The 27,599-nt window shown below is 39.3% G+C and overlaps 2 protein-coding genes across 11 annotated transcripts in view; both read right to left on the bottom strand.

Moving 5' to 3' along the window:
* The window catches only part of FBF1 (Fas binding factor 1), a 28,478-nt gene extending 5,180 nt beyond the window's left edge, over positions 1 to 23,298 (bottom strand). For 2 of the 8 annotated variants that reach the window (XM_003768515.4, XM_012548495.3), the window contains exons 1-23: positions 23,176 to 23,298; positions 21,952 to 22,043; positions 20,087 to 20,114; positions 17,678 to 17,719; positions 16,907 to 16,997; positions 16,236 to 16,296; positions 15,600 to 15,650; positions 13,486 to 13,630; positions 12,247 to 12,324; positions 11,569 to 11,688; positions 9,794 to 9,935; positions 9,505 to 9,638; positions 9,325 to 9,427; positions 8,182 to 8,634; positions 6,219 to 6,317; positions 5,738 to 5,838; positions 5,510 to 5,568; positions 4,234 to 4,389; positions 3,974 to 4,074; positions 2,716 to 2,922; positions 837 to 944; positions 598 to 737; positions 331 to 449 (exon numbers count right to left, since the gene is read on the bottom strand). In XM_003768515.4, the coding sequence (XP_003768563.1) occupies positions 331 to 449; positions 598 to 737; positions 837 to 944; positions 2,716 to 2,922; positions 3,974 to 4,074; positions 4,234 to 4,389; positions 5,510 to 5,568; positions 5,738 to 5,838; positions 6,219 to 6,317; positions 8,182 to 8,634; positions 9,325 to 9,427; positions 9,505 to 9,638; positions 9,794 to 9,935; positions 11,569 to 11,688; positions 12,247 to 12,324; positions 13,486 to 13,630; positions 15,600 to 15,650; positions 16,236 to 16,296; positions 16,907 to 16,997; positions 17,678 to 17,719; positions 20,087 to 20,105 (2,529 nt within the window). In that variant the 5' untranslated portion in view covers positions 20,106 to 20,114; positions 21,952 to 22,043; positions 23,176 to 23,298. Of the gene's footprint in view, positions 1 to 330; positions 450 to 597; positions 738 to 836; positions 945 to 2,715; positions 2,923 to 3,973; positions 4,075 to 4,233; positions 4,390 to 5,509; positions 5,569 to 5,737; positions 5,839 to 6,218; positions 6,318 to 8,181; positions 8,638 to 9,324; positions 9,428 to 9,504; positions 9,639 to 9,793; positions 9,936 to 11,568; positions 11,689 to 12,246; positions 12,325 to 13,485; positions 13,631 to 15,599; positions 15,651 to 16,235; positions 16,297 to 16,906; positions 16,998 to 17,677; positions 17,720 to 19,285; positions 19,717 to 20,086; positions 20,115 to 21,951; positions 22,044 to 22,566; positions 23,036 to 23,153 lie in introns of those variants that run through there. The other 6 variants (XM_023502528.2, XM_023502524.2, XM_023502527.2 and 3 more) reach the window with 5 other exon arrangements.
* A 964-nt stretch (positions 23,299 to 24,262) lies between these two features.
* The window catches only part of ACOX1 (acyl-CoA oxidase 1), a 57,801-nt gene continuing 54,464 nt past the window's right edge, over positions 24,263 to 27,599 (bottom strand). For all 3 annotated transcript variants that reach the window (XM_031965842.1, XM_031965841.1, XM_031965843.1), the window contains one exon: positions 24,263 to 27,424. In XM_031965842.1, coding sequence (XP_031821702.1) covers positions 27,374 to 27,424 — 51 coding nt within the window. In that variant the 3' untranslated portion in view covers positions 24,263 to 27,373. The remainder of the gene's footprint in view (positions 27,425 to 27,599) is intronic.

The raw sequence follows: 27,599 nt of genomic DNA on the forward strand, positions 1-27,599 counted from the left end.
AGGAGGGGAAAATTGGGAACAAAAGGTTTTGCAAGGGTCAATGCTGAAAAATTACCCATGCATATGTTTTGTAAATAAAAAGCTTTAATTAAAAAAAAAAGATAAAAGTAATGGACTATATGACATGGACTCAAGATTCTCAAGCACAGAAATGACATAATGAAAATCTTGTTTATGACTGACCTAAAGCTTAAATACAAAATGGACTAAAGCAGGAAGGGACAGGTCAGAGAAGCCAGCTAGGAAGCTGTTAATATCTTGGCAAGAAGTAATGAATGCTTTAAGTAAGAATGGAAAAAAAATAGATGGACACAAGATTCAAAAACTCACCTGCTCTAGGAGACGGCTCTGTTCATTTAGGCGGGCCTCCATCTTCCCAATAATCTCATGTAGCCTGTTCCTCTCATCCTCCATGTCACGCTGCTGCAGAGTCAACCTTTCCTGAAGAGCTGTAGGCAATGTCCCCGAGACAGTTAACTACTAGATACTGATTTCCCAATCAACTCATGGCACATTTCCCCTTATCCTCAGGTATTTTGGGTCAGATGTGATGGCGTGTGGAAACGGGAGAAAAGAGAGGAGAAAGTAATAGAGTACCTTGAAGTTGCTTATCACGCTGACGGGCCCCTATCTCTAGCTCTTGGGAATTGGTAAGGTGAGTGGCTTCCACACGAGATGAGAGCTCATTAAGGTTACAGGAAAACTTCTCCATTTGTTCAATAACCCCATTGAGGGACCTGAGAGAGGTAAGGCAGACTTTAGGCCACACAATCACAGCTGAACAGTGTTTATGGCACTGCTCCCCTGGGCGCTCTCCAAGCAGGAATGGGGCTTACCGGGTATGGGAACTAGCACTTGTAACAGCATCAATTTCCCGGTCTTTCAGCCGCTTCAGTCTTTGAAGCTGTTCCTCATGATCCTTTTGTATCTCTCGGATGGATGCCCTTCAAGCCAAAGAGAAAACCATGGGAATAAAGGAAAGGAAAGCTTCTGACTTAACTGCCCTAAGATCCATATATAAGTAACAGTGAAAAAGGTAGTTTGCTTGGAGAGAAGAGTGTATTTCCCTTTGCCCTTGTGATATATGCCTCGATGTCAGATACCTTCTGGTATTTATATAGCTTTTTAGCTTAGGTTACACTGCATAGAATTGAAAAACTAGGTGAAAAGGGATGGAAATAGAGAACAGGAAGATAATGATGCACCCAAACCCAATTTGTTACCAAAGTATACTTATTTCGCCTTTGTAATCTCTCTTTAAAATACTCTCACCCCTATGGCTCTTCCTCTGATACTGCCATCATCTTGGTGCAAGCTTTCATCCCCTCATGCAGCAGTCTTCTGATGAAGTTGGCCTGCTTCAATTCTCCCCCCATTTTAGGCCATCCTTCATTTAGCCACCAAAATGATTTTCCTGAAGCACAGGTCTGATCATGTCATCCTCCTACTAAATAAACTTCAATGGCTTCCTATTGCTTCCAAAATGTTCTGTTTGACTTTCTTTAAAAAAAATTTTTTTAAAGCTTTTTTATTTTCAAAATATATGCATAGATAATTTTCAACATTTCCCTTGCCAAACCTTGTGTTCCAATTTTTTTTCCTCCTTCCTTTCCCCCACCCCTTACCCCAGATGGCAAGTAATCTATGTTAAACATGCGCAATTCTTCTATATACATCTCCATAATTATCATGCTGAACAAGAAAAACCAGATCAAAAAGGAAAAAAAATAAGAAAACAAAATGCAAGCAATGTGTCTGACTTTTAAAGCTCTTCATAACTTAGCCTCCTACTACTTATTCGGTCTTCTTAACACCTTAATCTCTGACATATACCCTTCAATCCAGTGATACTGACATTCTGTCTCTTAGTTCCAGGCATTTTCTCTGGTTGTCTCACATGCCTGGAACATTTCCCTCCCCTGCTCCAATTACTTCCCTGGTTTCCTTCAGGTTCCAACTAAAATTCCATCTCTACTGGGAAATCTTCCCCACCCTCTTCTTTTTGTTAGTTATTTTCTACTCATCTTGTATATAGCTTGCTTTATATATGTTTGTATACTGTCTCCCCAATTAGATTGTAAGGTCTGTGAGAATAGTGACTTTTACCTCTTTTTTGAATCCCTAACCCTTAGCCTATCATCTGGCCGGTAATAGGTGCTTAATAAATTGATTGAATGAAATTGCAAAACTGATTGTCCTTAAATGGTTATGTCAAGCTCCTCTACTTATTTCTTATCCTTTTCTTTTTCAATAAGAAAAACATTGACACCACCTAAGGTATAAATAAGATAAATTGTTTTTAGAGTTCATGCTGGTAAAATAGCTGGAAGAACTGTGTGCATTCTGACATTTGGTTCTCGGCCCTTGTTCTACTTAAGAGGTTCCAGAATCAGCCTGGAGTGAGCATTATCCCAATACCACCATACCAGGAGGAAAAAAGGTTAGTCTCTGAGCTCCTTAGGGACAAGAACTGTTTTTTGCTTTTCTTTTTATTCTCAATACAGTGCTTGGCTCATATTAGGATCTTACTGACTGAATAGGAACCTAAGTATGCTACTTATCAGAAACTGTTCACTTTGAGCTTTCCTTTACTAGGAAGCAGCTTTCCAGAAGCAAAGACAAAAGGATGCTGTAGCTTACACTTGAATTCTCTCTAGAGTGAGAGCCTTTTGGGCCAGCCTTCCCTACATTCTCCATCCCAGGCTTGCTGCTTACTTCTGTAAATTCTGAAGTCTCTCGATCTCCTGGTCCTTCTCTTGCTCTGCAGCAGCAAGGCGACGCTGATGTTGTGCCTGAAGCTCAGTTCGGGCCTTCTCGGCCTCCTGGCAGTGAGACAGATATTGAACTGTCAGCTCCTCATTCTCCCTCTGTAGTCGCTCTTCTCGCTGATGGTATGATGTCTCTAGCACCTTTACCCGGCTCCTAAAATAGCACAAGGTTGGCTGGACTCAAAGGAGGAATAGCCTAGTACCCAGACTGGCATTTCAAGTCAAATAAGCATTTATGAAGTATTTACTATGAAAAATGTTTTATTACATTGTTTAGTATGTTAAATTATTATATTATTTATATAATAAGAGATTATTTGAACCCAAATGTTACCCTGACCTTAATAACTCTATAGGAATGATGGAGATGGCTATAAAGAATATTTTGGATCTGTTCACAACATTTATGCTTTGGGTCTGTTCATCCAAGTCTAGTTTGGGTTATACCAAAAACTTGTTTTGGGTTCCCTTTGTGTTTTGGCTTTGCCCAAATTTTACTGAATGTTTATTCTTACTGATATCTATCTCAATTGACTTTTTTCCAAGCTGCCTTCTTTGCTTCTTTGCTAAACCAGCTAAATGTGCTGGTACTCTTGTTAGAAGCCTATATAATGTAAACCTCCCAAAGTGTGGATGAAACTCAGCCACACCTTTTCTGGGTTGCTCTCCTCTGCCAAGTGACCAAATAAATTTCTTTCTAAAACTTTTTCAGGTTTTGGGGCTTATTCCTGGATAACGTTATTATGTGCTGGGCATTATGTTTAAGTGCTGGGGGCACAAAGACAGGCAAAAATAATTCCGGCCCTCAAAAGGCTCATAATCTAATGGGGGGAAAAGCTACAAACAATGAGGTAAAAGTAAGAACAATGGAAGATAAAGTGAAGCTAATCTTAGAGGGGAAGAACAAGCATTAAGGGGGACTATGAAAAACTTCTTGCAGAAGATGGGATATTAGATGAGATTTGAAGAAAACAAGGAGGCAGAGACCATAAGAGAGAGTATTCCAGGCATGGGAGAAATCTCTACAATTTTTTTCTAAACATTATCAATTTAGTCTACAGGATTAATACTGAAATCCCATCCAAAACTGGGCTGGGATTTCATCAGGGGAAATTAAAGAAATCTAGTGAGGCTTCTCAGGACTTGTGTACTTAGGTTTATAGTAGGGGGAGATGAGCAGAACATAGGCAGGGGCACTTGGATACCTATGTGCATTCTCAATGAGCTCCAAGTCGGCCTGGTGCCGCTGCTGCAAATTTTCCAGCAAGATATGCTGCTGAGTTCTCTCTAGTTCCAGCTTCCGCACCTGGAGGGTATTGGATCAGGTAGGAGGAAGAAGAGGAGAGATGCTTTATTTCAAAGTCGTTGCTTTGTTTTTTACAATTCTCCTGCTCTCTTGGTGTTTGTACCTACTGACTAGCCCCAAATGTCCCCTCTTTTCTTGGCCCTCCAGCCTGCCCTTCACCTGGGTCTCCAGCTCAGACTGTCGGGCCTGACTCTTTAATAGCTCCTCTTGGAGTTCTGCTGTGCCACCCTGTAGCTGAGCCTGTGCAGCCAGGATCCTTCTCTGGTACTCCCCTCCTGGCAGCAAACTCAGGGCCAGGGTCTCTGGAAGAAGGCCCTTCGTGAATCAGAAGAAACCATTGGCAAGTTAGATATGAAATAATAGAGAAAAACCTGGCTAGAGGTAATTGCAATTCAATTCTCCAACAACATTTCAGACTTGATCTGTGATCATAACAGTTTCTGTTGACAGTAGTACTATCATCAAAGCAGAGACACACTGATATTTGCAGCTACTGTTTTCTTGGCTCAACTAACCAAGCTTGAAAAAGGCATCACTACCTCACTCTGACCAAAATGAGAAGCTTTAGTCTCCTCCTCAGTAAAATGTTTTAGATCTCTAGGTAGGTGCCAAGTCTTAGGATGAAAATTTCTTATACTGAACACTTCTATGGGGTTCTAAGACCACTTAGATAAAAGGTTCTTAACCTGGGGTTTGTAAACTTGGATGGGAAAAAAATTATTTCTTACCACCCCTTGGCTCCCTTTTAATACTAAGTATTTTACTTTCTTGTATTTACAAACACGATTCTGAGAAGGGGTCCATAACCTTCATTAGATTGAAAAGTTGAGAACTCCTGCCTTGGGTGAAAAGCTGCTACTTCTTTGAGGCTCTGGAAGCTCTACTCTTATCATAAGAGCTGCCCTCTAGGGATATGATGTATCAATCCTTTGCAGTCTACAGCCACCTTCTATCCAAAGATTCCAGAGCTAGAGGTGACTGACTGGCTGATTCAGGAAATGGGAACCTGGGAATGGGATTGGGGGAGTGGAAAGGTCTGAAGATGGAAGGATACTTTCAAAGTGAACTGGTAGAATAACTGTAGCCTCACTTCATGGCTAGCATTTATCTTCCCTATCAACTATGGCTCCATGCTAATGTCCAGAAATATCTAGGATGGTAGTTCTCAAAACACCAAGTGATGTTTCTTTCTTAGAAGATTTTTGTGGGAGAATTAATCAGGGTTAAGTGATTTGCCCAGGGCCACCCAGTGTCTGAGGCTGGATTTAAACTCAGTCCTCCTGACTTCAAGGTTGATGCTCTTAATCTACTGTATTACCAACCTGCCCTTCTTAGAGTTTCTAAAGAAAAACATTAGTTTCTTAGTTAAAACTATTTCTTTAGAAGAAAAAAGATTGAGCCAGTCTCTGAATACCTGTTACCCTGCCCCTCTTACCTGTACAGGCATGGAAGTTCCTATTAGTTCTTGGGATCTCCGAAAATAAGCTGCAATGTCTGAAAAATGCAACAAGTGAAAAATAAGTAGCAGCTGAAAAAAGAGATAAAAGGACAGCTCTCTTGTGGATGTCCAAGGGAAAAACTAGCTTCAGGGAAGATTCATCAGGGGCCATTATTACAAAGATACTACTCATGGTTCAGGGGCCATACAGGAAAGAAAACCTACCAGTGCTGGGAACTTCTCCAGAAAGGGTGTCTCTCTTTGGTTCAGCTGCAGGAAGTATAGGGGCAGTCAGTGTCTGGGGATGGACATCAGCCTGGGGAACCCTAAGAAATATATAAAGATTGGGGGAGGGTAGAAAGAGGAGTTGAAACAGTACCTCCTCTGGGAAAGGGGAAGGAAAAGAAACCTGTCCCTTTAAGGAACAAGGAAAAGAAAAAGAAACAAGGAGCTTCTTGGAGAGCTTTGAGAACCAGAGTGGCAGAGGAGTAGGATTAGTTATGTTGTTAGATTGGAGGATGGGATGGGGAAATAAAAGCTTGTTTTTCATTAAGTCCCCACTCACTTGGAAGTCTAGATAATTACTAGAGGCAATGTAAAGTAGTCTGGGCCAGTACCAAAGTTCCAAAGAAGTCACTGAGATCCTGGGGCAGTCCTCCTCCCAGCCCCTATTAGCTAAAGGGCCATGTCTTGTGTGCAGACTTACCCACTGCCCCTGGGATGGACAGATACAGCTTCTGGTGCTGTCCCTGGGGTTCCTCTGGCAGCTGTTTGCTCCGGCCCTTGAGTAGTGGCAACAGGTTGACTGAAAAAGGCCAAACCATAAAGTAAGGAACACTGGCCCTTCAGGTCTGACAGCAGAAGGCTCCTTATGGTTTTCCCTGTCCAATGTTTGGCCTTCCATTTCTTCATTAGTTACTTCAAGACTGTATCTTTGGGCTTCCTGAACTTTCCTCCACCTTATTTCTGTCATGTGGCATGCACAGGGGACAGTGAAAAGCAGACAAACTATTAATATGAAGGAATGCAGGGGTACAAACTATATATACAATAGATAAATCATAGTTATTTGTTGAGTCTCATGTGATTCGAATCAGGTGCAAGTAGGTAGAGTCAGGAAAACCTGAGTTCAAATCCAGCCTCAGACACTCCCTGTGTGACTCTAAGGGAGTTACTTAATCTGTTTGCATCAGCTTCCTCGATTGTAAAGTGGGTTCAATAATATTGACTGTTATTGTGAGGATCAAATAAGAGCTGTAAGGTGCTGAGCACTACATTAGTGCATGCTATTCTGTGATTGGTTTCTTTGAGTCACTTTTCACCTCACAACCTCTGCTCCCTCCATCCAATGTCTGAGCTATTTCTTTCATCTCCAGCCTGAAAGATACAAGATCCTTTTTGTTTGACCCTCAACGGTCAAAACTGTTCTCTCTCAAACCACCTAATCTCATTATGTGGTATGTTCCTGGGCCACTCACTAAATTCCCCTAAATTTTCATCTCTTCTTTTCAGAGTACACAGCACCTTCCTGAGTAGCTCCTTCCCTCCTCAATTCATCATTCCTTTCTGCCTTCACAAGTTCTCTCTCTCGACTTACACGAACTGATGCTGAGTGAAATGAGCAGGACCAGGAGATCATTATATACTTCAACAACAATACTAGATGATGACCAGTTCTGATGGATCAGGCCATCCTCAGCAACGAGATCAACCAAATCATTTCTAATGGAGCAGTAATGAACTGAACTAGCTATACCCAGAAAAAGAACTCTGGGAGATGACTAAAAACCATTACATTGAATTCCCAATCCCTATATTTATGCACACATGCATTTTTGATTTCCTTCACAAGCTAATTGTACAATAATTCAGAGTCTGATTCTTTTTGTACAGCAAAATAATGTTTTGGTCATGTATACTTATTGTGTATCTAAGTTATATTTTAATATATTTAACATCTACTGGTCATCCTGCCATTTAGGGGAGGGGGTGGGGGGGGGGGTAAGAGGTGAAAAATTGGAACAAGAGGGTTGGCAATTGTTAATGCTGTAAAGTTACCCATGTATATATCCTGTAAATAAAAGGCTATTAAATTAAAAAAAAAAACAAAAAAAAACAAGTTCTCTCTCTCAGCACCACCACCAAGGATTTCCCTCTTTAATCCCTTCAGGCAGTCTGGCTGATGATCTATATGCTTCCTCCTTGGGCCTTGTTTACATGAGCACATCTACAACACCTGAATTTTATTTATGCTTTACTTAACCTGAATTTACTCCCAAATCTATTAAGACTTCAGGGAAGATTATTTCCCTCAACCCAAGGCAGGGGTTATCTATCAAGAACTAAGCCTGCTGCCAAGACAGAGGACTCTTTAAGTTTCCTCTTCATATTTAGGAACAAGTTGCTACAGTGGCTCCATTGTCCTCTCTTCCTCTGCTTAAATAAATCTTTAAAGATAAAAGGCCTATGTATTTTCCCCAAGGTTCTATCTACAGATTCTTGAAAGAGGCACAGTATAAGGAAAAGGATCTGAAGTCAGTGGACCACAGCTAGTCCATGCTCCCAGAGCTTCCTATAGCCCCTGCCCTGATGACTGATTCCCAAAGATAATTAGCTCAGTGTGCCACCTCAGCTCCTTAAGATGCAATCCACAGGCTCTACATGCGTACCTGACAATGGGAAGATCTGATATTTCGGTAGAGCTCAGGCCCTTAGAAGTCACAGACTGCTCCTCTTTAGCTAAAATCTGAGATTTTTTCCGAGACAAGGCATGGCTCAGCCAATCCTCTTCTTGTTTTTCCTCCGATGTTCCTCGCTTGAGAGAGGGGCTGGGTTTGTGAGGGGTAGCTGTAGCATCAGTAGGCGGCCTCACCCCTGAGCCAGGCAGACTGGCTGGGGCAGAGGGCCGGGCTGCAGGGCTGAGTCCTGATGGTGTAGCCATTCCTGAGCCAGCCTTGCTGGATTCTTTGATAGGAGATGGAGGGAGCGGATCAAAGTCCTCATCCTTGAGGCCCAGCCAGTCAGCTCCTCCCTTCCCCGGATGAGCAGGGCTGGCTGTAGCTGGTGTGCTCTGTTTGGAGCATTGCTCTCCTTTGGAATTGGTGAGAGTTTCTGCTGAGAACCTGCTTCAAGATAAGGGCATAAGGAAAGGCAGAGGAGAGAGGTCTGTCTTATGGCCTGCTCTGTTAACTATTGCCAAATACAGCCCAAGTTCAAATATCCAAAATAAATACTGATACCAGTATAGGTCTCCTAGCTACTAGGCTACTGCTCATTCCACTATACAAGGCTACATCTAGAGCCCAGCTTCTTAAACTGTAGTTCATATCCCTATATGAGATCTTGTAACTGTATGTGGGGATCATGAAATTATTAACAATAAATAATTTGTATACCTTTTTTATATACCTATATACCTGAGGTCCATGTTAAAATTTCTCAGGTGAAAAGGGGTTGCAAGTATAAAAAACTTAAGAAGCTCTATCTAGAAGACAATGATTTTGTTATGTCAACCTTCCACAAGCCTCTAGAGAATGCAACATGATATGTAGGGCTCTTAATCATTTTTTGTGGCATGGAGCCCTTTGGAAGTTATGGACCTCTTCTCAGAAAGATGTCTTTAAAATCATAAAATCAAACATATCGTATTACACATGAAACACAGTTGTCAAAATATTCAAAAAACAAGTTCACAGGCTCCAGATTATGTGTCACACGAGACTGGTTGATACTGACAGAAGTAGCAAAGGCCTGAAGATGATTATTTCTCAGGGGATGCAATGCTCTGGTGGCCCAGTCAGGCCCCTACCTACCTGACAGACTGCCGGCGGGACTGTCGACTCTCACAGGAGGAGGCCACGGTGGGCTGATAGGCTCCAAAGGCAAAGTCATCATCTCCCCAGGGATCATCTTTGTCTGTGAAATAAGGAGCTTTTAGACATGTCTGGAATGGTTCTCCCTTTCTAACTCTAAGTGGGTGTGGGGCCACTCACCAGGTTGTTTCTGGTACTTCTTATCCAGCCTGAACTCCCGGTGCTCCCCAGTGCCTGGTCTCTCCAGGAGCTTGGAGGCAGTTCCACGTCCTAATAGCTCATCCAGTTTAGTGCGAGCAGGACGGGGACCATCCCTGAAACAGTAGGACAGAGGCACAGGTACATCAACAACATGAATCACTTCAAATAACTGTCCCCAGCCTCCAACTCCATGCCCCATCCTCTTCTTTATACAAGAAAAGGCCATGCTGCTTGGATGGGGGCCTTTCAGCTCAGAAGAGCTTCTTACTGGACTCCCTTTTCCTGTTTCCGCTCTGTTTTAGGACTGTCTCCAAATCCAAGGGCAGTCATGAGGTCATCCCCGTCATCAAACTTCAGCTCCTCTTTCTTTAGAATGGGGATATCACCAGGAGTTGAAGAGAGAGAGACACCTAAAAAACAGAACTTTGAGTGAGTAACAGCAGAGGCAGCACATGCCGGTCAGACCACATGGGCCAGAGGCTGGGCTTCATGCAAGGGGAGAGACAAGACCTGAGCTGGGCCTTCAGGAAATGAAAAAGGAAGGGAGAGCCAAGAGTGTGTCAAAGACTTGGAGGTGACACTATGCATTTTGGGTTCAGGAAACAAACAGAACAGGGCATGTGGAATGGAAGGATTCTCAAAGAGGTGATTTCCAACCTATGGGCAAAGGATTCTCAGGAAGGCAAGGAATTACTGCAATAGTTGTCATTTTGAACTTAATTTGACCTCCACAAAATAAGCAGCATGATTCAATTTAAGAAACAAGTAAGGCTACCTTCTGTGCACTAATTAAGTGAATCTGTATTATTTTTCAAACATCTCTATCACTCAAGATATAGATATAACTACAAAACACTTTAAAGAAATAAAAAAAAAAAACTTAAATAATTAGAAGTACATTTAGTGTCTTTGCTGGGCCCATGTCAATTTTATAAAAATGATGACATTATCTAAATAAATTTACATATTTACTACTATACCAATCAGATTACTAAGGGGATACTTTCTGAATTAGAAAAATGTTTTGATGAATTTTGATTCACTTGAAGAATTGAAGCTTAGAAACTCAAGAGAAATAATGAAAATTAAATAGGAATAAAAGGAGGAATAGCACTTTCAGGATTCAAATTATACTGCAAAGCAGTAATTATTAAAACTATTTAGTATTAGCTAATAAATAAAAAAGATCAGTAGAATGGACTAGATGAGAATGAACTAAAAATAAATGAACTCAATAACCTAGTGTTCAATAAATATCTGGGAAAGAACTCCCTGTTTGACAAAAACTATTAAGAAATTTGACAGAAACTAAGTTTAGAGCAATTTTTTACTCTAAGAAAGCTTAAATTGGACATTTATGAAGGTTAAAAATTCTACTATAAAAAATCTTGAGTTCAAATCTGTCCCTAGAAACTTACTAATTCTGTAACCTGGGCTAAGCCATTTAATCCTGCTTCCAAAAATAAATAATAAAAGCTGTTCCCCAATGGATTAGGATATGAGCAAAGGTATATAGATGCTATTGTGATTAATAAAATCAACTCTGTTGAAAAACAAAAGAAACCTAATGAAATTCATGATACAATGACAAAGTTTCTTGCTATAATAATAATAATAATAATGTAGCAGCAGAGAAGTAGAGACTCACTAGATTAGTTTCTGACTCTCAGCTCTGGGTGGGTAATACCAAAGACAAAAAGTCCATACTAACCCAGTCCTAATTTTCTGATTGGGTATAATGAGAGTCAGGCAAGATGGCAGGTATCCTGCTCACCAAATTCATATCACATTCTGATTGTAGGACTTATCACAGCTTTATGCTCACATGCCGCATACCCCTTCTATCCATGTTCTGAAAAGGATATTACCTCTTTGTTCTGGTCAGGTGCCCTTTTTTCTTTGTCTAAGGTTTTGCTGGGATGGCTTCCTCCCCCAGGGTTGAGCAATTCCTTTGGTATGAGAAAAGCCTAGCCTGATACATTCTGGTACCATCTAAACCATCCAACCAATGAAAACAAGTCATCTTCCTAGCTCTTCCCTCACCTTGATTTTTAACCATGGCAGGGCTCTTTTCAGGAACCGTTTTATTCTCTTTCACAGGTGGCTTCTTGGCAGTTTCTTCCTCTTCATCAGAAAGAAGCCCTGCTAAGGGGTCCTCCAAATCTGTCATCCAGAAAAGAAAGATAAGATCAAGTTCCAGCGAAATTTAAGAAAAATGAGGCTTAATTGTAGAATTATGCTCTTAAGTTTTCCCTTAAGGTAAGATTTCCAGATGCTTAATAAATACAAACTTACAAATCCCAACAGATTGTTGTTTGTTAAAAGGGACTCTGAATAAAGCTAGAGGATGAGATAGTCCTCTAATCCCTCTCTAATATAAACATACCATACTCTGTAGTACATGTTGAGTCTGTGTAACTTATAATTCACAACCCAGATGACAAAAAAGCAAATGTAATATGAAAGGAAAGGCAACTTTTGTAATAATGCATAGACATTTCTAGTTTGACCAGAAGCTCTAAAGTTCATGATCCCTAAAATTTACCACCCATACAAAATGTGATTGCCCCTTCCTCCCACTGTGGTAGAAATACGTCTTTAACCTTCATCATCTGTTACAAATTGTGACTTGCTTCAGGAAAGTAGGCAAATGCCAACTGCTAATTCTGCTATATTTTCAAAACCGAGGGGGCCTTTGCAGTATAACATAGAGACTTGTACCGTCAAAGGAAAACTTCCTGTATGGGCGCCCAGTGCTCCCAGTGGAAGGCATAGGCTTCTTTGTGGAAATATTGTCTCCTGCAAGAAAAGTAAATGGAAAGTATTGCCATGCAGTTTTTGTTGATCCTCATAGGCCCTCATATCTCTCATTGTCATCCAAATGGGTTTTTGGAAGGCAAGATATAAAAATGGTCATTTCTAAGATGAAATGCATTTCTTCCTAGGACATTGACAGAGTGACTTATGATCTATGAGAAGTAGGCTCTCCTCCATCCAATTATAACAATTATAACAAGGCTTCTCCAGAACCACCTAGAGTCTGGAAGCTAATTCCATGGATCTGGAGATAAGAGTCTCCAGTTGAACTAAGGATATTAAAAAAAAGTCCATAATCTAATGTTCCATCTTAATCTAACTGGGTTTTCCAGGCCTTGCCCAACTAGGATGGTACTAGAGTAGTCCTGGAAAGCAGAGAGGCTGTGCTGATACCCCCTCATGGCTTTTGACTTAGCTTCATGAACCCAGGATAGAGGACAGCAGATTCTTCTAGAAGCTTTTCCTTTTCACAAAATCTGTGTTCTGAACCAATTAGATCAAAGAGCAAAGATTTAGAGCTGGAATGGACTTCCAGATGTCAGTTAATCCAGCTCCCTCATTTTATGAAGAACTTCTTTTTTTTTTTTTTTTTTTATTTAATAGCCTGGTCCTGCTCATTTCACTCAGCATCAGTTCGTGTAAGTCTCTCCAGGCCTTTCTGAAATCATCCTGTTGGTCATTTCTTACAGAACAGTAATATTCCATAATTTTCATATACCACAATTTATTCAGCCATTCTCCAACTGATGGACATCCATTCAGTTTCCAGTTTCTAGCCACAAACATTCGTGCACATACAGGTCCCTTTCCCTTCTTTATAATCTCTTTGGGATATAATCCCAGTAGTAACACTGCTGGATCAAAGGGTAAGAACTTCTAAGATACAGAACTTGAGCGGGCAGTGACTTGTTCAAAGTCACACAGGTACTGACAATTAGGATTTGAACGCAGGTACGCTGAATTCAAAGCCACCACTTGTATCATGCTTCCTTCCTAGCTGTTCTTTTCTTGCCTTTGTGTATTATATGGTGCCTAATATCAGTTAAATTGAACTGAACTGAGTGTACAAAAAACAAAGAATCTTTAAATTTCTTCTAAATCTCTAATCTTTACAATGTAGTCACTGAGTTACTTCCTACTCACCTCTCTCATTGGCTATTAGTTTTCCTGAAGGTCTAGGGAAATCATCAGAAAATTCCTCTTTTCCAGAATCTTTTGCAGTTGTTTTATTACTAGTTAGGTTGGACTTCTTCAGGCCTAAGAGATCAGCATCCATGTCATCCATATCCTAGAAAATCAGGAGAATAGGGAGGGATCCCCATTGGAGTACTATTGGTTTTCATTAGGCAAAGCAATCCTTATAATAGCTTTGGGAGTTATTAACCTCCTTTTTCAAATGGGGCAAGAAAGACTTCAATTAGATGAATGAGCTATATTATAAGATTTATGTTAAAAGATGTTCCCAAGACTCCAAGACTTCAAAAGTTTCTAGTCTCTTCTTAGCATTGAGACTCCCCATTTAGTGCTTTCATAGATTCTGGATTAGCTCTTTTTGGCTAGCTACTGAATAGGAAGAATTACATGCCTATTTTCACTGGCTAGAGGGGATTAATTGCTTGCAATTAAGTTTAAAACTCTCCACTTGTAGTGCAAATAGGAATCCAAAAAGGTGTATCATGAGCTGATGAGAAGAAAATCCTAACTAGAAAGTAACTAGAAAAAAGTAAACTTTGCCTGGTGGAAACTAAGGCAGGTTATTAAACAGTTAAAAGGAAAGTGTGTGAAGTCCAGGTTAGCTCCCTGGAGGCCTCAGAATCAGTCGGAATTAGGATAAGCAAAAGTCCTTGGTCTTTAGGTAGAGAAGTGAGGAGGATCGACAAAACTGCCACATGCTCTCTACCGACCTCCCTTCTCCTCATCCTCCTCCAAAGTGACTCTGGCTTGTCTTACTCCACCCCCTAATTCCTCCTACAATTATCTGTATACACCAAAAGATTGAGCCAGCACAGAAGAGTGAGAAGGGCCATTTCCCCAAGCATATGTTAATAGAGTTATTGTCCAATAGGTAATTAGCCTTAAGTACTCAGTTATCTGATTTCAGTGCACCTATTCAGTTTCAGCCCTTTACAAAAGTGTATTTTTATTTTAATAATGTTGTATTCTTGTAGGACATGACGACTAGATGAGAAGAAGACCCCAGGAAGTATGTACTAGTTCATCTTTGAGATTGAAGGATCCACCCCTAAGAGGACAAAAATTCCAGGCTGACCTGTATAGGTTTGTGTCCTCAGGGACAACATTGTGAAAAAACAAAGGGAGCTAGAGAATTTTTTTTTAAAAGTGGGACAGGAAAAGAAGATGTGATAAGAAGTTCAAAATTCCAAAGGAAAGCACTCAGGGGACATCAACCTGAATAGCTGGTCAAATGGCTTGCACAAGGGGAATTTTTATTTGGGGCTAAAAAGAGTAAACCTCCAGCTGAGGCTAGAAAACATCGTTAACTCCAAAGGCTTAACCTGAGTCTGAATGTGGACAGTAGTTCTAAGGGTCAGGGCTACATAAGGGGGCTTGCTGAAGAAAATGAAAATGAAAACAAGGAACACGGAAAGAAGTTATATGATGCTTTTTACATGAGCCAAGCTAACTGATACCAGATTGTGGAGATGTAATTTACCTTAATTATCTAGTTTGAGTCCTTAAACTCATAAAGCTTACTTGTATACCTGAATAGAACAATATGCTCACTGCAGTGGGCAAGAAAGAGGACACTAATTAACATGAGAAAACACTAGGATGCCAGTGAAGTAGTCTTTGGAGGAAACATAATTTCTCCTCCTTGTTTTCTGGATAGAAGCAGTGAAAAGTTACCTAGGGCAATTGGTACAGCTAACAGTCTACTACTTGGGACTGCTTCATTTCACCACAGGCTTCCACCAACTGCTTTTTGGAGCTCCCGTCTTTACTAAAATAGTTACTAGGCTTTTGGTAATCTCCATTTTTGTAAAAGAAGGCCCTGACATTGGAAAGCCTCTCCAAATCAAGAAGGTCTATTTATACTCAAAGGTATAAATACCTAAAGGATTAATACCTGTGTCAGGCTCAGCAGTTTTATTTTATTTTTACAGAAACCCCCTCAAAAAGTTAAAACTGAAGAAATATTTTTTAAAATGAAGCAAGAATCACTTCCCCCCAAAATCAGTTCAGTTTAAATTTTACTTTCCTTCTAAGACTAAGAAATGATGGAAATAGTTTATTACCTTCATAGACCGCAGCAAAGTCTGTGGATCTGCTTCTGACATATCAGAAAGCTGAGCTCCCAGGGAAGGAAATATGTTGAAGGACATAATTAATATTAAAAAAAAAAAAATCTAGCATATCACTCTACTCCTACAAGGGAAGATAGGATATAGAGGGTCAAAGAGCCAAATGAGATCCCAATAGGTCCTCTCTGTTTGTGTTACTTGAGACTTAGCCACTATGATATGAAGAAACTGGAGACAAACATAGCAAAGCATATAACTTTGAGATACAAGGACCTTGTAATATCTATGCTTTTCTATTCTTTCCAAGTAAAAAGCACTTAGAGGCTCTGTTAACTCCCACCTCCAATACTGGGCATAATTCTCAGTCCCCATGGGAAGCATGCAGGAAGAATAAAATCCAAACAGACAACAGATTCATGGAGTTCCACTGATTAGTTGAACTTTCAGTGGCAAATTTTTGGCTTTGAGTTTACTAAACAGGTTTGGAGTAATATTTTATTTTAACTATAAACTAGGTACTGTGAGGGGTTTAAAAGATTTTCATAGTCACAACTTAGGTCACACTATCCATCACACAAAGTTGCCTGGCCAACAGATACAGAACAAATGGCAGTAACCTGGCTCTCTCACCTCAGCATCTGCACCTGCCTGGGCTGCCATGGTGCTGTAGAAATCATCTTCCAGAATGGCCCTGGCAAGAGAATTGAGAATGACAGACAGATTCCCTGACTGTAGCTTACAATTCAATTGTAACGCAGAGAAGATGGAGCTGCAAAGAGCTTTCAACAATTTGTTCTCTATAAAAGTCTAATTTTTTTTTGTGCTGGGGGGATTTTAGAGATTATATAGTCCAATTCTTAATGGATACTCTGGCAATCTAGTGAAGTCGATGGACACCTGAGAATAATGTTTTTAAATGTATACAACTCAATTATTTAAAAAGAAAATGAATTATTATTGAAATAAATTACTAAAATTAAAAAAAAACACAACTAAGTTTGTAGTTCTAAGAACTCCTGATCTAGTCCAATATTCTTATCTGATAAAGAACTCAAGGCCTAGAGAAATTAAGTCTTTTTTTGAGGTTATCTTGCTAAGTAGTGGTAGAAGCCAAACCAGAACAGATAGTCTCACTATTGTCATGATACTTCAGTGAACTTACAAGTACAATCAGAAGAAAAAGGGGACAATAGGGCCAGAAGTAAAATGAAGAGAAAGAGAGAAGATAGTAAGGTCAAGCTGGCAGCAAGAAATGGTTATTAAAAATGGATGTTCGGAGATTTGTATTAACTCATTCTCACTTTTTTCGGGCCCTCGCAGAAAAACCCCGAGATGATCCTAGGCTCTCTCTGGGACTTGCAGTTAATTGGAGAGGCTTCTCAGGTGGCATTGCTGAAAATAAACATCAGACAAGTCACATAACTGCCCCACGAAAAAGGGCCCAGGGTCAAGAGAACAGAAATTTCTGTCACCTTTTACAAACCTTATACATGTGAGAAGACATGGTCACCACAGGCATATCCTGCAGATGAAGTAACTATCCTTTTAAGTGCTGACTTTGTGTATGTGGGAAAGGAAGAAAAGGAATGGAAGGAGGCATTATAACTAAAAAAAATTAGCTCTCCGAGAGCCAATGTGAGAGTGAGGGTCTCATCACTTACCTGACCTCATCTTGAGGAAAAGCAAGACCTATAGATGCTCCAAACTGTAGAATATGATGGTCAAATAAAGATTCCCTTTTCCTAACAGTCTGAGTGGTACAAGAGTCATTATCTACTTCTATATCCCAAAGAAAATCTTATTTGAATTTGAAGGACTGGAATGTATTTCTTCCCCAATGAATTGGGATTTGGGCTTCTGGTGACTGTAACCTAAATCCTTCCAATCCAGAAGGCCATATTCAGGCACATGACTGTGTGATTAGAAATTTATTGAAATAATTCTGAATTGAATGTGGTTGGATGGGTTTTGGGGTCAAAGAGAAAAGAAAGAAAAAAAAGGAAGACTACCTTTTGGGAGAAGTACCAAGCCCAACCTAACCCAAAAAGAAAATTCAAGAAAGAAGCATTTACTATCATCATCCAAGAGGTCGCCAAGCATATCATCAATCGAACCTGGAACAGAAAAAGGAACATCATGAACTCAGAACAACATTGAGAAGAATGCCTTTTACAAGAATCAAATCAGATGCATCCTGACATTTATTTAAAACTCCCATATAACTCAGGACAGAGGCTTAGCCTTCCCCTTTGTTTCCCATAATTCTACTATCAATCAGAGCACCAAATGGAATCCTCAAAATTAAATTCTTAGAGGATTGGGGGAACTGTTAGTATGGACCTGTATAATTAGGTTCTCTATTGCATGTGATTTCAAATCTTCCCTTTTCTAAGCCTTCCATAGGACCTCTTCAACAGAGGGTTTTAACTTATATCTTGAGAAAAAAAGAGAGGCCATTCATTATTAGCTTCCCTACTTTAGAGCTCAAAAGCCCTTGGCATCATCCTCTATTCTCTGCTCCTTAATTTTAGTCACTGATGAAATGGTCTTTTACTTTGTTGAGGTCAATCACTCTATTTGTACACTGGGATGGCTTATTTCCCTTCATTATCTGTCATCCCCTTCTTTCCACCCTCAAACTCCCACTCCAAACATTTTCCTTCCTTTTCTCTGATCTTCAATTTTTCTGTTTACAAACATCCCTAGATCTTCCCCATCCTTATAAACGCTTGCTTGACCCTCATTGTTTTCCTCAAGTTCTTAGTTTATAATATCATCTTTTTCCAGATCCAAAGTTTTGAAAGATTATCTACACTTACTGCCTGTATATCCTTTTCTCATCACTCAATTGAAACTGTTCTTTCCAAATTACCAAAGATCAGTGATCTTTTAATTGCCAAATCTGATGTGTCTTTTCACAATTCTTATCCTTACTGATTTGTCTGTGGCATATGAAACTCTGACTTCCTCCTTGATACTTTTCTCTAGGTTTTTGTGACCCTATTTTGTTCTCCCCCTGACTGAACCTTTCAGTCTCCTTTACTGGATAATCAGTGATTTCCATGCCCTAATTCTAAGTTTCCCTCAAAGCTGTTCTCTTCTCTATACAGTCTCTCATGATGATCTTGTCAGTTTTCAAAAATTCAATTATCATATTTACACAGATGATTCCCAGATCTAATATTTGGCCCTATAGCCATACTAGATCACTAGTCTGTGCTCTAGACCTATTTCACCAACTGTCTATAAGACATTTCCAACTAGATGTCCCATCTTAGACTCATCAATAACTTTGCCTTTAAACTCACCTCTAATCTGAACTTTTTTATTTGTCAAGTGTATAATCAATAACTGAAGTATACAACCTAAAATCACTCTCAATTTCTAATTTTCCCTCATGATAACAATAATAATAGTTAGCATTTCAATAGCTCTTTAAATTAAGTTTGTATAGCACTTTACAATTATCACTTCATTTTATCCTCACAACAATCTTGGAAAGTAGGTGCTATTGTTATCATTCCCATTTTACAGAAGAGAAAACTGTGGCATAGAGAAGCTAAGGGACTTGTTCAGGATACAGAGCTAGTAAATATCTTAATCTAGATTTGAACTTGTCTTCCTGAATCTACTGCATTAATACATAACTGCCTAGCTCATCCTTCATACATGAACATTACCTCACTTGTTGATTCTAATTCCATATAACCATTTCCTTCTTTCCATCATAGGGAATTCCAATTCTTTATTCTGGAACTCTAGTCATTCTAGGAACAGGTGAAATATCTTTATTATCAATCATCCTTTACCTTTCAATTTCAAACTTCCTTAGCCCTTTAGGCAAAGGGAAAAATATTTGCTCCCCCAAAAAGTTTTCATATGTGAATCTCTTCCCTATTTCCCATCTCCTATCTCTAACCCACCCATACTACTATGCTGGTTACACAGCCAAGTCAGAGAATGTACTTTTGTTGCATGGATCTCTCTCAACTCTGGATATCCTCAAAAGTGCTCACTTCCTAATTTTTAATTTAAACATGAAGGCTACTGAGACAGGATGAAGGAGTAGATCTCTAGCAATATCATGGCTCCTGCCAACTCTTAGGAAAGACATCAGTCAGAAAAACCTGGAAAGTCCTCCATGAACTCAAGCAAAGAGAAATGTATTATGTACAAAATAATAGCAATGCTCTGAGATGATCAGTTGTGAATGACTTTGCTATTCTCAGCAATTCAATGGTCCATGAGTACCCTGAAAGCCTTATGAAAAATTCTATCTATACCCAAAGAAAGAACTGTGTCTGAAAACAGATTGAAGCATACTTTCTGAAGATTTTTTTTTAAGGGGGAAGACCTATGTTTCCTTTCACAATATGATTTTAATGGAAATATTTTGCATAAAAAAAAGAAAAAAAAAGAAAGACATCAAAATGTCAAAGTTACTAAATAGGTGTCCTTTTTTTTGTCTTGCAGGGACTCACTTTTCAGGCCTTTCTTCATTTTTGTGGCCTAAATGAAAAAAAAAAGTCATATTAAAACAATTAAATGATAAGTGAATATTACAATTTAGAAGACAAGGATTTGGGATCAATCTTTTGGACTGAGATAGCAGGAGAGGGATAGATCTAGGCTTTTCTTCAACATACTTAACTTTTTGTTGTATAACCAGAGAGCAAGGAGGTAACAGTGATATTAAAAAGATATTCTGACCCTATTAGATCGGCTAAATTGACAAACAAGGAAAATGACAAATGTTGGAAGGACAAGAGGAAAATAGTAGGTAGTAGATACTTTAATATATTGTTGATGGAACAGTGAATTAGTCCATTTTGGAAAATACTTTGGAATTCTGCCCAAAAGACTATTAAACTTATATATACCCTTTGACCCAGTGATACTACTTACTTGGCTCCCCAAAATCAAAATAAAAATGACACATAGATCCAAAAGCAATTATAGCAACTTTTTGTGGTAGCAAAGAATTGGAAACTGAGGGAATGCTTATCAATTAGGCAATGACTAAATAAGTTATGATACATGACTATGATGGAATATTATAGTGCTATAAAAAATAGTGAAGAAGATGGTTTCGAAAAACCCTAGGAAGTCTTACATGAACCAATATAAAATGAAGTGAACAGAACAGCACAATTTATACAATAACAACAATATTGTAAAGACAAACAGCTCTGAAAGTCTTAAGACCTTTGATCAATACAACCAACAATTCTAAAGAACTCATGATGAAATTGGCTCCTCACTTCCTGCTGGAGAAGTAATAGAACTGGTCTGAAGCTCGAAACTTTCTCTTTTTTTTGGATATGGCTAATGTAGGTATTTGTTTTGCGTAATTGTGTACATAACTGTAACAGATTTTGCTTCCTGGAGAGGAGCAGAATTTGCATGTAATTTTTATTGCATCATGATCTGAAAAAAGATGCATTTACTATTTCTGTCTTTCTGCATTTGATTTTGAGGTTTTTATGCCCTAATACATGGTTAGATTTTGTGTAGGCTCCATGTACCAGCGAGAAAAAGTATATTCCTTTATGTCCCCATTCATTTTTTTGCAAGGTCTATCATACTTAGGTTTCTTAAAATGAGGAGCAGAATTTGGAATTGAAAATAAAATAAAATTGAACAACAAAAAGACCAGAAGCCTCTTTATTATAAAGCTTTCTTATTTAGTTTCCTAGGATGATCACATTCTGTTAAAATAATTCTGTATTCACTAGCCAACAAAGACCATTACGAGAACAAGCTGGTCTTTATAATATTTACTGCTTTCCAGAATCAAACAAGCTAACATCCCATGCAAGTCTTTTTACCCATGTATCTTAGAACCTGTGACATGTTTCTCCACTCCAGGAATTAGGGAAAATGTTTTCAAATGAACTATTAAAGGCTCAGAAATATTTGCTAAATAGCTTAATCAGAAGTATTAATGCCCCCTTCCTCTGCCCCCATTCTACTTTTGGCAGGGCTCTGGCTCCCTTTCTTTTAGTTTCCCTGCCTCTGAAGAGATTCTTCACCTTAATTGCAACCTCGCTTTAACCATTGAATGGGTATGTCCTTGGTCAAACTGAGACCTGTTGGAGACTTTAGGTCTTCCAAAGCCAAGTTCTCCCACTGCCTCCAGGGCTATCTCCAGTCATCTGGATCTCTATGTGGCCACTGGACCCAGATGGCTGGGGGGAGGAGAGGAGAAAAGAGGAAGGTGACCTTGCACAGCCCTCCCCTCACTTCAGTTCCATTCACTTGCATGTCATGGCATCACCTCTCTAATGTTACGGTTCTCTTTGAGAAGGAAGGACAAACAACAAATACATAAGAGTATCCCACATACCGTCTCAGGGCTCTGGGGACTCCTGTCAACAGGGTCTTTTTGTTATACGGTTCAGGTGGTTAGGTCTGTGACCACATCATGTTTACTCATCCCTAGTGAAAGAAATTGTTAGTACAAGAGATGCTCAAGATTTAGTTAAATTTCCAAGTCACTTGTTTGCATGAATACGTGCCCTTATAATGTGGAGTAGAGAGAAATGTTGTTGAAAAACCACATGCCAGTAACTGGCTGGGAAGTAAGTTGCATGGACACAGCTAGTTGATTTCCAGTATGCAGAGAGCCCACACACTTTGATGAGGAAAAAAAAGGGAAAAGCAGAAAGTACCTAGATGAAGGGAGGATGTCTGGTATCACAGACCATACTCCTCTTGGACCAGATATCTCTGAGGCCTCCCTGTGTGAAAGGGATGAGTGTAAGGGCGAGAAGATGACCATTTTGACAACTCTCTATTTTGTGGATGGCTTTTGGGATTTAATTAGCCACTTCTGAGGAAGAAGGGCCATCCTCTTTCCCTCCTGATAGAACCCTCCCTTAAAACAAAGGAAGAGAAAAACCCATCCAATATGGATCTCCTCTGCTGTAGTACATGCTGTTTTTGTCCTAGGAGTCCCTACCTTTCAGCTGAGTGGAGGGAAGTATGTTTCGTTATCTGCTGTCTGGGACCTTCAACATCTCTTCTCCCATCAGATTTGGCTGGTTGGGGTTCATCTATGTTACCTTTAGAACTGGTTTGTCTGCCTTATTTATTCATTTATGTATTCCTTGTTTCAAAAACTCGGAGTAAGGGATGGGCAGGTGGAGTGACGCAAAGACTCAGAGGGAGGCCTCTGGCTCACTGAGTGTTTCTTTTGTTGGAGGGTTTGTGGCAGGCAGGGACTAGAATGGAGAGAGGTGTGGGTGGCTCTTTGCCCCGCCGGAGGGACTATCGGCACCGATGACATCACAGCTCCAGCAGCGTCCGGGCTGAGCGTTCTGCCGGGCTCCAGAAGGGAAAGAGTCACCAAGGTCCCCGGAGCCCCCTTTGTCCCTCTATTGGGCGGTATTCGGCCTCAGGGCCGCCTCCTCAGCTGCCCCACGGAAAGGACAGTACCTCCTCTACAACCCGGGCTCCGCCCCGCCCCCGGCCCGCCCGCCACGCTCGCAGTTATCACCCGCCGGTTCCCAGCGACCCCGGCTTCCTAACTTAGGCTATCCGGCGTACCCTCCTCTCCACAGCCACCCACCAACACTCCTGGCTGGCCGCGGCCCCTCAGAGGGTCCTGGCTTCTTCCGCGGCCGCCTAGGTCCTCGGGGGCTAACTTCCACGGTTGGCCAGGCACCGCTCTCGCAAGGTACTCTGGGAAATAGCCCAAACGCCGCCTTAGGTGGCGAGGAGCGGGGGGGGAAAACTACAGCCCCCAGAGTGCCGCGCGCCACAAACATTAGCGGGTCCAACTCCCTTTCTTCCTTGGCTTTACTTAGGGCTGCGGAAGGGGAAAAGGGAGATTCTAAGGTGGCTAACTCCCCGGCATGTTAAGTATTTATATGTTATCCCCTCTCTCTCAGAGAGAAGGGGGGTAGTACACCCTTCCCCAGGAACGCCCGGGCAAGTCCCGAAATTAGAATGCAGCCATCCAATAAATAAACGACACGTTATTATTTGTACTAATTACACGCTTTTATTAACGTTATCAAATCTCACAAATACCAAAAGACAGTATAGGTCAGCAAGAGAGAAGTGGGTCCATGCAGCCTGGTCATCAGGGCCGCGCTTCCTCTCCGCAGGGTCCATCATCATGGGGGGCCGAAGCCTTAGGCGAGTCCTACTCAAAAAGCCGCAGAAAGTGCCCCCAACAAAATAATGAGAGCCTAGGTTGTATGGGGGGGGGGGGGGGGGGGGAGGGAATTACAATACTTGGAAAGGCGCCAGCGCACAGCTACTAGAATCACAGAACCTGTTACAGGTGAGGAATCCGAGACCCAAAGGGAGGAAACAAGCCTAAGTTCTAGAGCTAATTAAGAGGCAGAGCTGGACTTAGAACCCAAGGCTCCCTTGCCGAAATAGTTAGAAACATTTGACTGATTCCATGGCCTTAAATTTTTAGTATGATTGTATGCATCTGAAGAGACAAAGTATTCAACAAGTATTCCCAAGATAAGGTTCCATACTTTATACATCAAATTCTTGATTTGTGAAACAGGATAGTAAAATGAGAGGCAAGCACAGCAGTAAAGTTTTGTTAATAAGAGTTCAAAATACCTAAAACCATTCTCTAACTCCCCAACTTTTCCCAATTATCTTAACATAATTTTAAATGACAGTACACCAGCATAAGGGAAACATGTTTTCCCGGCTCACTGAGTTTAAAATTTACATTTCACCTGTTACAGTTCAACTTACCCACTTAAAAGGTTTTCTTACATAATTCATAGTGTTTACTGACTTCATCCTAGAAACAGTACTGGAAATTTGAATATAAACTTGGCTAGATTAAGTTAAGAAAACAAACACCAAACCTAACTTTAGTTATTTTAAGTCCTTATTTTACAAGTTGATTTGGTTTCTAAAAATAAAGTCTTAAACCTGATCATAAAACAAGTCAAAATCACGGTAATCAGGCAGAGTTATAGGAAGCCCTTTCAGATTTCAAGTCTTCCAAATGCATATTTCCTAATGTTACTTCAATCCAGTCCCACATCTTTTGAGACTGGATCTGGGATTTCAGAAAGTATTATTAGTATTGTTAAAGTTGTAAAAGCCTATTAACATAAAAAAATCTGAGGCTCTCAGATATAAACAAAAAATCTGAAATACTGAAAAGAAGAGGGCTTTGGAATTAACTGGGCAAGAAACCTAATAATTACAGGAACTTTCACCCCTAAATGCTCAAAATTATAAAAGCTTCCACTTAGAGCTCTTTCTCCTTAAAAAAAAAAAAAAAAAAAAGATGTAATCTAGTAACTATTAACATTCAAAGGAACAGATGTATTAATAGATATATGACAAATTCAAATTTATGACAGGGGAGCACCTGATTAAAGCTATTATGAAGTACCTGGATTCAGTCACTGTGCTACATAACACTAAACAAGTACACTCTCTACGAATGAAGTTAAAACTGTTTTTCACAAGACTAGCTACTTTAAAGGGCAATGCAAATATAAAGGGTTTCTGGACAAAGTCCTCTGAGATTACTCAAGCCGAAAACAAATACCAAATAATACTCAGTAAACATGCATTATACAGAAAAACACAGAATTCAGGTTCTTAAAATACCAATGGGGAAGATTAATCAGTGAATCAAAAAATTACCTGAATTAAATTCACATTAGTTTTAAATTTTCTATACTGATCAAGATAAAACATTTCCCCAAAAGGCAGGCATCAGTGTTATCTAACAAAAGCTAATTAAGTTTTGTAAAACTATTTAATTCAATGATTAAATTAAATGATTCATTTTTTTTTTAAATTAGGTCCTACTTTATTTGCTTTTAGTACTACTATTTGCACTTAAAGAGAACGAAAAGTTTAAGTTTTATAAAATTTAGTTTTTACTGAGACAGATTCCAAATTAATGAGGTTTTACATCTTAAATTCATTTTTAATTAAAAAAAAACCTCCATTTGCATTAATTATATTGCTGCAAAGCATCTGAATCTTAGTGAATTAAACAGTACAAAAAGTCCTGCCTGAGTTTAAGAAATGAAACTTGACAAAACTAGGTTTTTAGAGTCCTCCTGATATTTGCAATCTCCTCAAACTTGTTTATCATGATCACAGATCTATTGTATAGTGTTTACCAAGTCTTATTCCAATCCACTTAATACTATCATTACACAAATCTTGGCACAATACATATAAGTATTATCACAGAAATAATGGTTCTGTATTGCAATACAAATAACATTAAACACCTTGATTTTTTTCCTTTCACTTTTCCCCCACTAATTCAGATCTTAGGTTACATTCCTGATTAACAATAGAATAGTATTGCTTCCTAACTACAATATAAGTGTCATACTAACAGAAGTATGGTTAATTTTCCTCTAAGAAAGACAAAGTTTGAGTCAACAATAATAACATTTTTAAACTTGAGATTCTGAAACTAGCTGTTTTACCTGGGAAAATTTCATTAGTGTCATTCTTTATTTAGCAAATTTGATTTAACATATTCTGAAGATGTCTTGGTTTTTATACAATCTTATATTCAGGTTAAGTAAAATTCTAGGATTATATTTCACCAGGCAACTGTCACAGAAAGATATATAAAATTAAGTGATTTTTGCTATTTTATATTGTCACAAATCACAAAATTCAATTAAAAGCTATATCCTTAAATCTTTTTTACTGAAGAACTGTGCAAATGAGACTTTATAGAAAGGGACTTTTTAGCACTTCAGATAAAGTTCCTTAAGAACACAAAGAAAAGAAAAACCACACTTGCACCAAATGAGTGGCTAACCTATGTGGCTTTTCATTTCCTTTTTTTGTTTTTTCTGCCAGTGTCTCAGGAGAGCTGTTCTCTATTCGCATTCAGAAAAGATTTGTCCTCCATACACTTTGGAAGAGACCCAGCATCAACCACTACTGTATTTAGGGTGCCATTGAGTCATTTTAACTTTGAAATGCTAACTTTATTCTTCATCCTCACAGAGGTTAACACTGCTTCTCAATGGGAAGGATATAAATAGAAAAGCAGCTCTTTAAGTTAAAATTAAATATTGGTCAATAAGCCAATTTCTAATCATACTAGGAAGGTACTGCCACAGAATGCTTGGGCTGGGAAATGTTACTGGGGAGTGCAAATTTTTTTGTCCATAGTAATTATCTGTCAAAGAAGAAAAGAAAAAGAGAAAAAGGCATTAGCCACAAAGCAATGGTTTTAACTTTTTAGATGGGCCTTCCCTCTCTATTCTAGTTCCTTAGCTCATACTTTTAAAGAAAGTCCCAATAGTAGAATGATTAAAAGAGTTGTAATACATTTGCAGGCAAGCCTGCAAATTGAGATTCTCTTTGCACCTCAAAATATATCTTTTGCTCAAAAACACTTCACACTTAAAATATATCCAGTGATTAGCAGTTATAACTTGAAAAGTCAACTACTTAGTAGTTAAAAACTGCTAATTATCAAAGAGGTCATGGACCACAGAAATTAGCAGCACTGTGAATAGAAGCCATACTATATTTTTAAAAAGCTTTTCTGAATGCTTAAAAAGTCTCTTTCACTATTAATTGCACTTAAGACACATCCATTTTTCTTTCAATTTCCCAAATATTTTCATTTTTCTTCATTTATAAAGAGGATGAGGGATGAATTTATTATTTGTTCTAAGGCTATCCGTATTTGATAAAGATTTCATTCAGGATATATGCATCCAGTGTAAAGGAAGGCAAAGCATGTATGTTCTGAAGCTGATGGAGTTGCACAGCATAAACAGATTTCACAGCTTAGACTGCAGTGGCTTCAGGTGTTTGTAATAAGATTCATGGACCTGCGGAGAAAAAGAAAAGAAAGAGTTACTGCTAGCATGAGTTTTAAATTATTTGCTAATTTTCTTTTTTTTTTTTCCTTCCTTTTCTTTCTCTCTCTCTCTCTCTCTCCTCTCTCTCTCCTCTCTCTCTCTCTCTCTCTCTCTCTCTCTCTCTCTCTCTCTCTCTCCCCTTCTT

Source organism: Sarcophilus harrisii, chromosome 4 (genome assembly GCF_902635505.1).
Source record: "Sarcophilus harrisii chromosome 4, mSarHar1.11, whole genome shotgun sequence".
Classification (NCBI taxonomy): Eukaryota; Metazoa; Chordata; class Mammalia; order Dasyuromorphia; family Dasyuridae; genus Sarcophilus; species Sarcophilus harrisii.